Genomic DNA, 12,626 nt, shown 5'->3' on the forward strand with positions numbered 1-12,626 from the left:
CCAAGGTCTATAAATGCACATACCAAAAATTCAAAAGAGACCTACAAAGCTGATGACAAGAGTATTCAGGTGTGACCTGCCCAAATATCTCTGACAAACATAATATTAGTAATGATAATAAAACAGCAATGGTGATACTATAATTTATAGCTGTAACCCTTGAATATAATCAAAGCACTTTTCACATATATGTATCAGGCTGATACAATGACTGCCATTTCATAGACTGTGACATGAAGGCTCAGAGAAGTTCAAGTCTTGTCCACGCCACACAGTTATTGAATAGGGAGACTGAGGTATAGCCACACAACTCCCACTTCTAAATGCTGTGTTTTGTTCGACATTTTACCTAGATCACAGAATAAATGTTAGGCCTTAATTCTTCCCAGTTTATGGATATGTTATTAATTATTCACTGAAATCCAGAAAAATCAAGGTGCTAGAAAACTCCAATTCATTATTTTCTCTACTGCCGTGGAATTCATGTGTTGGTGGATGGGGTTAGTTGGTATGAAGGAAACATCAAGGGCAGTAGCAAAATAAGAAACTTGGCCTTAGAGTTCTTTGAAGCTATTTTAAAAAGTAAAATGTTATGTTAAGAGCTATGTGGTGTATCTCTCTGTGTATGTAATTATTATTCTATTGATTTATTGCACACATGTCAGAGTGTCTGGGCATTTGTACAAGTTCAAACAAACCAACCAAAGAGCCAAGCCACATAGCCGCAAACCAAGACAACTTGCCTCCTACCCCTCACCCCACCCTTCATCCTACCAACTCCCAAATGCAAATTCCCTGGTAGCAAAACCTTCCTTACAGAGATGAACCGTTAAGCCATGATATCTGTCATTTATACTATGCTAAAAGAGCAGCCAAAGCCAGCTGATGGCACAGATATAGCAGGAGTCTTCCCACTCTAAAGAGAGCCAGCCCCCTTCTGTTTCGGTGAGAGCTTTCAGCAATGACTCAGGAATCAAATTGCAGGGAGCTATCACATGTAACCTCCTTTGAGGATGAGCATCATATCTTTTTTTTTTTTTTTTGAGACGGAGTCTGGCTGTGTAGTCCAGGCTGGAGTGCAGTAGCCGAATCTCAGCTCACTGCAAGCTCCGCCTCCCGGGTTTACGCCATTCTCCTGCCTCAGCCTCCCGAGTAGCTGGGACTACAGGCGCCCGCCACCTCGCCCGGCTAGTTTTTTATATTTTTTAGTAGAGAAGGGGTTTCACCATGTTAGCCAGGATGGTCTCGATCTCCTGACCTCGTGATTCGCCCATCTCGGCCTCCCAAAGTGCTGGGATTACAGGCTTGAGCCACCGCGCCCGGCCTTTTTTTTTTTTTTTTTAACCTTTTATTTTCGGTTCACGGGTACATGTGCAGGTTTGTTATATAGGTAAATTGTGTTTCACAGGTTTGGTGTGCAGATTATTTCACAGGAATTTAAACTCAGATATTTCATTGTAGGGCATAAGGAAATACAACATATCTCATCTTCTGACCCACTAACGCACCACACAGTAGGCAGAAAGACTCTTATTTACCTCTGCTATCCCAAAGAGTGGGGAAATCACTTTAAAGTATTCTACCCTGCTGCCAAAAAATCTTCTGCTCATAATCCAACAATGAGAGCAATTTCAACCTAAATTGCTCCCCCTAAGAGACAGACATATTAGGTAAGTTTCTCCTCTGTTTCCATATACAAAGAGATCTTATAAGAAAAAAAAAAAGGCAAAAGAAAATTCCTCAGCCATTACCAGCTGATAAAATCAGTAATCTCATACTCCCAACTTCAAAGCAGAAGACTTAGAAAATCATCTCACTTTCTCTGCACATGGAGAATAATTTTTTTCTACTTCAAAGCACCATCTCTTTATTTGGTCATTTTAATTATTGAATGTGGGACGGAAGCTATCCACATAATGTCACCACTGTCTTTTTCATGAAATATGTATAGGTCTAATTTGGAATACATTAATTTGAGAGAAGTTAAAATACAAGGAGGGGAATGAGAAAGGAAAGAGGCCAAGGAATAAAGCCTCCATCAGTATAAGATAGTAGAGGAAAAGCCTTTCTGACTTGGCTCCTCATTCGTTTACTCTGGAGAGGAACCATCAAGAAACCTGACTGCTGGTTTGGGCAAGCAGACTGCCTTGCTTCTCAAATTTTCTCCTACCCAACAACACACAGCAACACAATTACACTAATTTTATCAGTAATGCTGGTATTATTGACAAAACATGGGTACAAGCAGTTGCTTTTTGAATAATACAGTGAAGAAAAATAGTGCTCTAGAACAGCTGTCAGCAAACTATCTTTCTCCATTTAGGGTACCACAGCCAGACAGAAGACTAGTTGGGCATTCCAATGCCCACTCAATCCTCTTCCCACAAAATCACAATGCCAGAAATTGGCAAACTTTCTGTAAAAAGCCAGACAGTAAATATTTTCAGCTTTGTGGGCCATACAATATCTATTGCAACTACTCAACTCTGCTGTTGTAGCACAAAAACAGCCAAAGACAACATGTAAATGAATGGGTATGGCTGTGTTCCAATAATACTTTACTTACAAAAGCAGGCACAGGGCCAGATCTGGCCCACAAGCCATAGTTTTGGTTGACCCCCATTTGAGACAAGTACTAGATGGTAGAAATGTTCTCTAGCTGTGCTGTCTAATACAGTAGCCACTAGCCACATGTAACTGTTGTACTTGATATGCGGCTAATGTGACTACAGAACTACATTTTAAATTTCACTAGATTTTAATTAATTTTAGTTTAAATAGCCACATGTGGCTACCATCTTAACACAACTCTAGATACTATTCACTGCTGCCTCCACAAAGGAGATAGAAGCCAACTTCCAATTTATAGCATAGATTATATGTTTGCCTTAAAAAATAAAATACCCATACCTTTGCATTCACAGTGGAACTGCACACAACTGAAAATGGTATTTCTTAAATGTGAAATATCTACATCACTGAGGCCAAGGTGATTGTTTTGAAGTAATCAGGTAGCTGCCTATCAGTCAATGATCAAAAGTATAGGGGCTGAGTCAGGTTCATGCTAAGACCTATCCAATCCAGAAAGTATTTTCTTCCTCCTCTAGACACTGTCCTGCACCTTGACTGAGAGCACAGACCTACTCAACAGTCCCATTAACTCCTAAGGCCAATCCAAACCTCCCCACAGATGCTAAAATACATACATGCAAAGACACAGCTAAAAGAGCCCAAGAGAGAGCATGCATGTTGATTAGAATGCCTTCTAAAGTAATGCACACAGCACAGTGCCTCAACACAAAATCAAGATTCACCACATTTGTCCCTATTGCCTGCTGCATCTGATAACTATGTTATTCACACAATAACTAGCTTGTGTTTTGCATTTCTTAGCAGACCCAAAGATGTAATCCAAGGAGGAAAAAGCAAGGAAATAGGATAGTAATATATTTTTGTTGTTCTTCTAAACATGAATAAGAGATAACAAACCAATATTTCCTTTGAGAAACTCACAAAATATCGACTTTCTTCAATGGGTAAAAGAAATTGAAAGATACTCCTTAGTAAATAAGAACTCTTTGGAAACATGGGTGCCAGAAGGGGATCCCATACAGATGGTGCACAGCAAAGCAAGACAGACGACATTCCAGTTATTTTATGATTTTTGATAAAATGCAATCATTCTAGATCCAAGCCCTTAACTGTAGTTACCAAATCTAAAATGCTCCGAAGTATGAAAAAAAGAAATTTCAAGTGTGAACCAAACACCTTTGACGCAAACTGACAAGAGTCTAATTATACAGTCTTTATTTATCCTACTTAGTGTAAGACTTTTTTTTAATGCAAAAATATTCATGTGTTTGCTTATGGGGTGTTGCTACAACTTCACTTGCAGTGTTACACAATCTATACAATGCATGTCATCTTTCTGAAAGCCCAACAAATATGAATTTCAAAATACATCTGGCCCCAAGGGTTTGGATAAAGGGTCTTCTGAGGAAAGTTGGTCAGGTAGGGCATTTTCTATCAATTCCATGTCTCTGCTGTCTAGAATCCTGAGACAGTGCCTTACCTCAGTCTGAAGGATGGCAGCCCTCTGTTCTTTGGCAGTAAGCGACTCTTTGAGCACTTCAATGTGTTGCTTGCAATCTGAATTTTGATTGCTAAGGGTTTCAAGCTTTGTTTGTAAGGCAAGAAGTTCTGACTCTTTCTTTGAAAGTTCCTGCTTCAGCTGATCAATCTGCAAAACAACAACAGAATTGCAAGAAATTAGAAATTGCTGCCCCTACCCTTTACACTGGACAACTACTGATTTCTTTCCATTTCAGCAGCCAGTGATCAATAATTCAACGAGGCAGGCCATGAATTTGCTTAAAAAAGATGGCCTTAGGAATCACACAGTCTTTGGGTTCTGGAGGAATATCTGTGAAGGTCACTGAGAGTATAGGAAATAGGAATGGAAAGGTCAGCAGACTGCCCTCCATCCCACTGTGGACCAAATTTCACAATGGAATGAAGCCTTCCCAGTCAAACCTACTCATCTATGAAACCACCAAGTCTGTTACCACCATGGTCCTGAGGAGAGTCAACAGGGATCTAACATGGGTAATTAAACCAAGGCATAACTCCACAGTGCAAATAATCATTCAAGGGCAAGATTTGGCAAAAGAATCCTAAAAAACAAGTAAGCATTGGGGATCTTCTTTTTGCTTACATTAAATATTGAGAAGATACAAAAGAACATAAAATATACATAAGGTATAAGGAAAAATGACCAAAAAAAATCCATCATTCAATTCACCAAAAAAGATCACTAGAATTACCCATGTCCCATCCCATTTCTATCTCCTCTCCCCATTTGGAAATAATTACCACCCCAAATTTTGTGCTTATTATTTCTTTGCTTATCTTTTAGGTTGATCATATATTTTTGCATCCATAAATATATACTATTTGGTTTTGCATGTTTTAAAACTTTATTTGGGCTACAATTTTTTTTTTCTTTTTCTTTTTCTTTTTTTTTTTTTTTTTTTTTTTTTTTTGAGACAGAGTCTCGCTCTGTCACCCAGGCTGGAGTGCAGTGGCGCAATCTCGGCTCACTGCAAGCTCCGCCTCCCGGGTTCACGCCATTCTCCTGCCTCAGCCTCCTGAGTAGCTGGGACTACAGGCGCCCGCCACCGTGCCCGGCTAATTTTTTGTATTTTTAGTAGAAACGGGGTTTCACCGTGGTCTCGATCTCCTGACCTTGTGATCCGCCCGCCTCGGCCTCCCAAAGTGCTGGGATTACAGGCGTGAGCCACCACGCCCGGCATAATTTTTTTTTTCTACTTTGCTTTTTTTCCTACTCAATCTTATGTCCTGGAGATTAAATCATAACGTTGTGCATAGAGTTCATTCATTTTCACCGAAGTAGAGTATTCCATTGTAAGACTTCACCACAATTTGCCCACTCTGCTGTTGATAGAAATTTGGGTTTGTTCTTAGCTTTTTGCTACTATAAACAGTGCTATTCTGAATATTCTTACACATATAACCTAGTTCACATAGCAGTAATATTTTCAAATGCCTAAGATTTAAATTGCTAAACCACATAGCATATTCATCTTCAATTTCACTAGATAAAACAAAAATGTATGGCTCACACCTGTAATCCCAGCACTTTGGGAGGCCAAGGCGGGCAGATCACAAGGTCAGGAGTTCGAGACCAGCCTGACCAATATGGTGAAACCCCATCTCCACTAAAAATACAAAAATTAGCTGGGCATGGTGGCGGGCACCTGTGTTCCCAGCTACTTGGGAGGCTGAGGCAGGAGAATCACTTGAACCCAGGAGGCAGAAGTTGCAGTAAGCCGAGATCGCGCCACCACACTCCAGCCTGGGTGATAGGGGGAACAAAAAAACAAAAACAAAAAAAAGTTTTCCAAAACAGTTCTATTAATTTACATGATCACAAGCACCTTGCAGGTATGCCAATCACTCCATCTCTTTACCAATAACTTATGTCACGGGTCTTTTACACTTTTGCCAATTTGATATGTGTTGTGCAGGTAGATGATCTGCAGAGACTTTCTACCAATTCCTTCATTCCTTCCTACTTGTACACAAATGTTGCTCCTCACAACTAGAGCTGAAGTTTGTTTACCCTCTTCTTGAACCTGGGCTGGACTATGACCCTTCTGCCAACCAAATGCAGCAAAATAATCAGTACACCTGTTCTAGCCCTAGCCTACAGAGGGTCTGGCAGCTTCTGCTTCTACCCACTGGAAGCCAGCCACCATGGTCTGGAAGCTCAACCACCCTGTGACCACCATGGTGTGAGGAAGACCACACCAGACACACGGACAGGCCATGCAGAAAGACAGAGGCCTGTTGGTCATGGCGGCCCCTTTGTCTTGTTTCAGGCTTCAAAGGGAAGAATGTCAACGTTTCGTCATTACATTTTGTGTCTGCATTGGTTTTTTATAGACATTTTATTAGGCTTCGCATTATTACAACTATGCCAAAAGTATTCTTTAATCATTAGTGAATGTTTAACATCACCAAACTTTTTTTCTGTATCTTATGGTTTATCACCATTTTTCAACTTTCATATGTTATTGTAATGAATCACATTAATGAAATTTTTAACCTTAATCTCCCCTGGCATTACTATGAAAAACTCCACTCAGTCATTATATATTTTTCATATGTTACTGTATTCAGCTTACTAATATTTTGTAAGGATCTTTTATTTCTGTTTATGACTGAGATTGGTTTATAATTTTCCTATCCTACGCTGTCCTTATCAGGTTTTAATACCAACATAGCCCTCCAAATGAAGTAGGAAGTGTTCCTTCTTTTAATGTGTTTGGAAATGGTTTCTGTGAAATTGGAGTTTTTTTTACACTAATGTTCATTAGAAATCACCAGCAAAACCATTCAGAGCTGCTATTTTCTTTTTCCAAAGAACATTACTTACTAATCCACTTTTAATGGCTATAGGAATATTCATGTTTCTAATTAGTTGAGTCAGTGTTGATACATTCTTTTCCCCAAAGAATTTTTTGTTTCATCTACATTTTCACACTTATTTGCAGGAAATGTTTATAAAACCCACTTATCTTTGTATCAATAGTATTTATGATTATGTCTTCCTTTTCATTTCTAATATTCTACGTTATTAACCTCTCTTTTTTTAAGTTTTATTTTAGCTTTAGCCACTCTTTTTCCTGATGAATCTCAGTAGACACATGTCAAGTAAAGTATTCTAATCAAGGAACCAATTTTGGCTATATTGACTCTGCAATTACACTTTTATTTTCTGTTTCATTCATGTCTGCTGCTTTTAAATGTTTCCTTCCTTCTACTTTCTTTGGGCTTATTCTATTTTCCTAACTTTTTAAGTTGGATGCTTATCATACTAATTTTCAGCCTTGTTTCATTCCTAAGATAATCCTTCAGACTATAAGGCTTGATTTGGTTATCTTTAAGTTTGCTTGGTTTCTTATAGTCTCTTGCTCTTTATTTATATTTTTAATCTCTTATTTATTTAAACATATGAAACACACGTTAATATTTCATAGTCTTTTTCTTATAATTCCAACTTTTGAAGTATTTGCTTTCTGATTCTGCTGTTTATTCTTTCTACTGACTATCACTTATAGTGGCCTGTTTTCCTGAAGATTTTGTGATTTTTCTCCTTTTTTGGTACTGTGTATTAGTTTTTTTTTGGAACTTTATCTGGAAAAATACTTTAAGGCCTATTTGGTCCTTTAGAGAATTTGCCTCTGCCAATACCTGAGTACACTACCAACCAAGAATGTAGCTGCTTTAAGCTACATTCTCTACCTGAAGTTTTTAGATCATCTTGCACAGCACACTCATGTAAGAGCCAGCTGTGGTTATGGATTCTGAGAACAAATTTTTTCATCTTTTACTTGGCTTAAAGTTTTAAAACAGAAAATTTTCCCTGGAGTCCCCTAGTCTAAGTGTGAGGAGGGGGAATATGGTAAGGTTATTTTTAGTTTGCCTCTGCACTAGCAGTATAGCCATCTGAGATCCCAGCTTCATGTGGTGGTGGTAATAAGGTTCCTACTATCCCTCATCTTGAGTAGGCCCAGACTTCTGTCTCTTTTCTTCAATGTCCTTGTGGCTATGAAAACCAGAGCCCAAGTTCATCTATCTGAAAATTGCCCACAAGGATAAATAACCTGATATGGTTTGGCTGTGTCCCCACCCAAATCTCATCTTGAATTGTAGCTCCCATAATTCCCACATGTCCTGGGAGGTACCCAGCGGGAGGTAATTGAATCATGGGGGCAGGGTCAGTCTTTCCCATGCTGTTCTCATGACAGTGAATAAGTCTCATGAGATCTGATGGTTTTATAAAGGGCAGTTCCCCTGCATATGCTCTCTTGCCTGCTGCCATGTAAGACATGACTTTGCTCTTCATTCGCCTTCTGCCATGATTGTGAGGCCTCCCCAGCCATGTGGAACTGTGAGTTCATTAAACCTCTTTCCTTTATAAATTAGCCAGTCTTGGGTATATATGTCTTTATTAGAAGCATGAGAACAGACTAATACATAACCCATGCTCTACTTATCACACAAGCTTCCTGCTATGGCTTAGCTTTGACCCTTGAGGTTCTTTCTTACTCAAGAGCTCATAAGTACATTTTAAAATATACGTTTAAAAATATACTTCATTCAACAATTTTTGTTGTTTTCAGCAAGAAAACTGACATAAACAATAACAAGCTACTGACAATATCAGCTGAGCATGAACAGGAGTGAGACTCCCATGTTCAGAAGGGTTCAGGTTGCACAACTTAGTAGAAAGGTTAATATGAATGGAAATCCCATTTGCAAGAAGTCAGACTATGTCAGGGAACAAACAAGCTTCATCCTGCTAGCCAAATCTAAAGGATTAGTAGTGGCTAAACAAAAAGCAGTCTTGAGAAGGATCCTAAGTATGCTTAAATATTCACTGGGAAAAAATCATGACTGTTTATCAATGTGCCCCAGGTATATGTGAGCAAGTGAGCACTGCTCAGATAGGTGCAGTATCTGAAATACATTATTTCTCTATAATTTAATGAATCATGGGTGTGTGGTCATTTTTATGTGGAACAAAAGTAAGAAGTTCTCTCTCATACATAACAAGAATATAGTATAAATAAAAACAGGGAAAATCAGAATTAGGATTACCTAAAATGATAAAAGATATTAAAATCTGTTATGATCAGCACTCTTCTCGGGGGGTATGGCCCCAAATCATGTCCAGTTGTAGCTGACAGCACAGTTTATAGTCGATTCCACATATGAAACTGATTCATCTGAAATTAACGCTCAAAAACTTTCAACTCGACACACCTAAGCAAAGATGATATTTACAGTGAAAAAACTGATTTGTGCTAACTTCCACAAATCCCACAGTAGAAAGCTAGTGTGGGGGTTGGGGTATTGAGAGGGAAATGAAAAGGAAATCAACTGGATATAGAGAATGGGGTTTAGTCAGGAAGAAGGGCATGGCAGGTTCTACATATACCTCCTTTAGTCAATAAAAATAGATTGATAATGATGAAACTATTTAAGTCTATAAATATTAAATAGGCAGTGGCTCTAAATAGCTTTCAGATATTGCTGCCATAAGGTAAATTTTAAATAAATATTTATGCAGACAATAACAGAAAAAAGCTTTTCTAAAGGGAACATAGTCACAAGGTAAAAAAAAAATCATATTCTCCCATAAAAATATGCCTTTTGCTTCTTTTACAGCCATAAATTCCATAAAAATGGAAAGTGATGCAATCGAACATACATGAGAACTGAGGCCAAGAAAGGTCTGTCTCTGTGATGGCCAGAAGAAAAGCCAATCGGAATTACATCACATGCTTTATATGAAGTCCATGTGGACATCAGGCACACTTCATCCTGTCTGAAAATTCTTCCCCCACTTACGTCTATGACACAAACTACACCCTGAAAAAAAACACTCTGCCAAGGAAAACAGCTTCTTTTTCACTGCAGATATGGCCCTCATGTCTAGAAAGTGATATGCTTACTATCATGCAGTTTGGGTTAGGAGGTTTGTAATCTATCAGAAGTTTATAAGAAAATGTGTTACAAATTCAGAATAAAGGAGGAGATCTAACACAGCAGATCGGCATCTCTGGCAAACACTGGAAACAGAGGGAGTAGCTAATATAGAAATACTGGAATGAGTAGATGAAAAACGTGTTAGACTAGGAACGAAGCCTTGTACAGAAAGGAAATGCCATTATTCTTTCCCTACCAGAAAAACAATTATGTATTTGGTATGTTCCATTCTCCGAGGCTTAATGGAGCTCCTGAAAGTAATTCATGCTTTCCATGGCCTCTGAGATTCATCTCTCACAGTTTGATTCCTCTAACCCTTCAGTGTTGGGGTAGGAACTGGAGTTTCCAACAGATGAGAGTTACACATCTGAGATCTCCCAGAGGCTCAGTTCTCAGAGACAATGTTCATGCCAAAGGACTTGCAAGATGCCAGGATTTCTACCCTGGCTGACTATGTTTTGTATTCCTGCCTTTGTACAAGTTGAGTTTTGAAACCCACCTTCTACCTTTCCAAAAATGTTATATCATGTTTTTTCTATGATGTCATATTTGTAAAAGCAATTCAAGCATTTACTGATACTTAATTTAATCACAGAGCTTTCAAGAAACCCTACCAGTTCCAACTACCTGCTCTGGATCACGATGGAATTGCACACTTTTCCACGTGCCTATTTAAAATACTTTCTTTCCCTCCAATCTACATGATTTATTCATTTTAATAAGTAATGCAAGCAGTATTCCCAGGCTTAAATGAGGAATTACACTCATCACTCAAAGTAGGAGAATTGGGCTGGGTGTGGTGGCTCACACCTGTAATCCCAGCACTTTGAGAGGCTGAGGCAGGCAGCAGATCACTTGAGATCAGGAGTTTGAGACCAGCCTGACCAACATGGTGAAACCCCATCTCTACCAAAAAAACACAAAAAATAGCTGGTGTGGTTGTGCGCACCTATAATCCCAGCTACTCAGGAGGCTGGGGTGAGAGAATTGCTTGAACCTGGCAGGCGGAGGCTGCAGTGAGCCAAGATCATACCACTGCACCCCAGCCTGGGTGACAGAGTGAGACCCTGTCTCAAAACAAACAAACAAACAAAAAAACCAAGTAGGGGAATTAAGAAAAGTAAGTAATTAATGATAGGAAACATTAGCAATAAATGTTATAGTTCAATCCAATAAGAACATTCTTTCAATGGAGAAAATATTAAAAACTGACCCTTACTAGTACTTTCTAGCTAATTTTTAACAGTAAAAGAGGTATCCGCATGATGTAAGAATTCATTTTATTTGTATTTCTTAGAAATCCATTTTTCCCATTAGTCAAGTTAAATATAACACTTATTGTAATGATTATTATTTGGTTATACTTCTTCAATAATAATATTTATCATTATTAGCTGGTTTTTTGAGCCAGGTACTTTAACTACACTATTCCATTTTAATATTATTTAGTCCATCTGAACCATCCTGTAAGGCTGGTGCTGTCGCCCCTATTTTATAGAAGACAGTGTGGTCGAGTGACTTTGGTCACTCCTCAAGTCACTCCCTATGCAGCTGGCAAAGGCAGGCTGGAGACTTGCTGGAGTCTGCTTTCATCTTCAGCCTGTGGTCTTTCCACCTCACTCCACTACTTCCCTCAAACATTCTTCTGACCTGACCACTTCTGGAACCATTAAAAGTAACTAGCCATTAAAAGTTAAATCTAACTCAAGGATTGATGGTCTCTCAGACGAATGTGGGCTAATAAAGGTCATGACTTGCTGAAGATCATATAAATGTTTTATTCACCTGGACAGAGTCCATGATGAGGGGCAGAGTTTACAAATTTCATGACATTTTCAGTTGTAGAAGTGGCTTGAACAATCTCCCATTGTGGAATAACAGAGTCGGGGGAAAAGTTCAAGCCAAAACAATAATTTCCCCCAAACTTCTTGAGTTCGCTCGTATCTGTGCCTCTGGTCTTCATTCCCAGAATGATTCAGGCACTGTATGCAGGTCACCCTAGTACTGTGCTCACCGAACCTCGGCTTAACTCTCTGAGAGGGAGGGACTGCAAGGAAGAAACCAGAGGAAGGACTGAGCAGGGAAACCTATTCGAAACTTTGAGGCAGTCCCTGGTTACATTCAAATCCACTGGAGATGATTCAAATCCCTCATCTCCACTCCTTGATCCATGTTTTCAGCACAATCTCAACATCTAGTTAGAGATGGAAAGTTGACAGAAGAATAGTTTTGTGTTTTTTCCTTGTGTATACATGCATGCATACACACACACACACACACACACACACACGTTGTGATGAAGTAAATGCTAGATAGATATCATTTCCTCCCTATAATTTGCAAACTCAGCAAGGAGTATGCACATATTTCACAACTGATAAAAATCATTTAAACATTTTTCTCTCCTCTCCCACTGCTTTCTCACAGAGGTCTGCACTACTCCAACTCTACTGCATTTCATAAAGTAACAAACAAGATTAAAACCTAGAACAAGAGAACAGGCATATTTAAGAGCAAGTGGTAGAAAAAGAAAAAAGAACAAAAAATTT

At 38.8% G+C, this 12,626-nt stretch overlaps 1 protein-coding gene across 14 annotated transcripts in view; it reads right to left on the reverse strand.

The window, feature by feature from the left end:
* The window catches only part of ERC2 (ELKS/RAB6-interacting/CAST family member 2), a 981,570-nt gene that overhangs the window by 633,339 nt on the left and 335,605 nt on the right, over positions 1-12,626 (reverse strand). For all 14 annotated transcript variants that reach the window (XM_050778490.1, XM_050778492.1, XM_050778488.1 and 11 more), the window contains one exon: positions 4,073-4,240. In XM_050778490.1, the coding sequence (XP_050634447.1) occupies positions 4,073-4,240 (168 nt within the window). The remainder of the gene's footprint in view (positions 1-4,072; positions 4,241-12,626) is intronic.

Source organism: Macaca thibetana, chromosome 2 (assembly GCF_024542745.1).
Source record: "Macaca thibetana thibetana isolate TM-01 chromosome 2, ASM2454274v1, whole genome shotgun sequence".
In the NCBI taxonomy this organism is placed as follows: Eukaryota; Metazoa; Chordata; class Mammalia; order Primates; family Cercopithecidae; genus Macaca; species Macaca thibetana.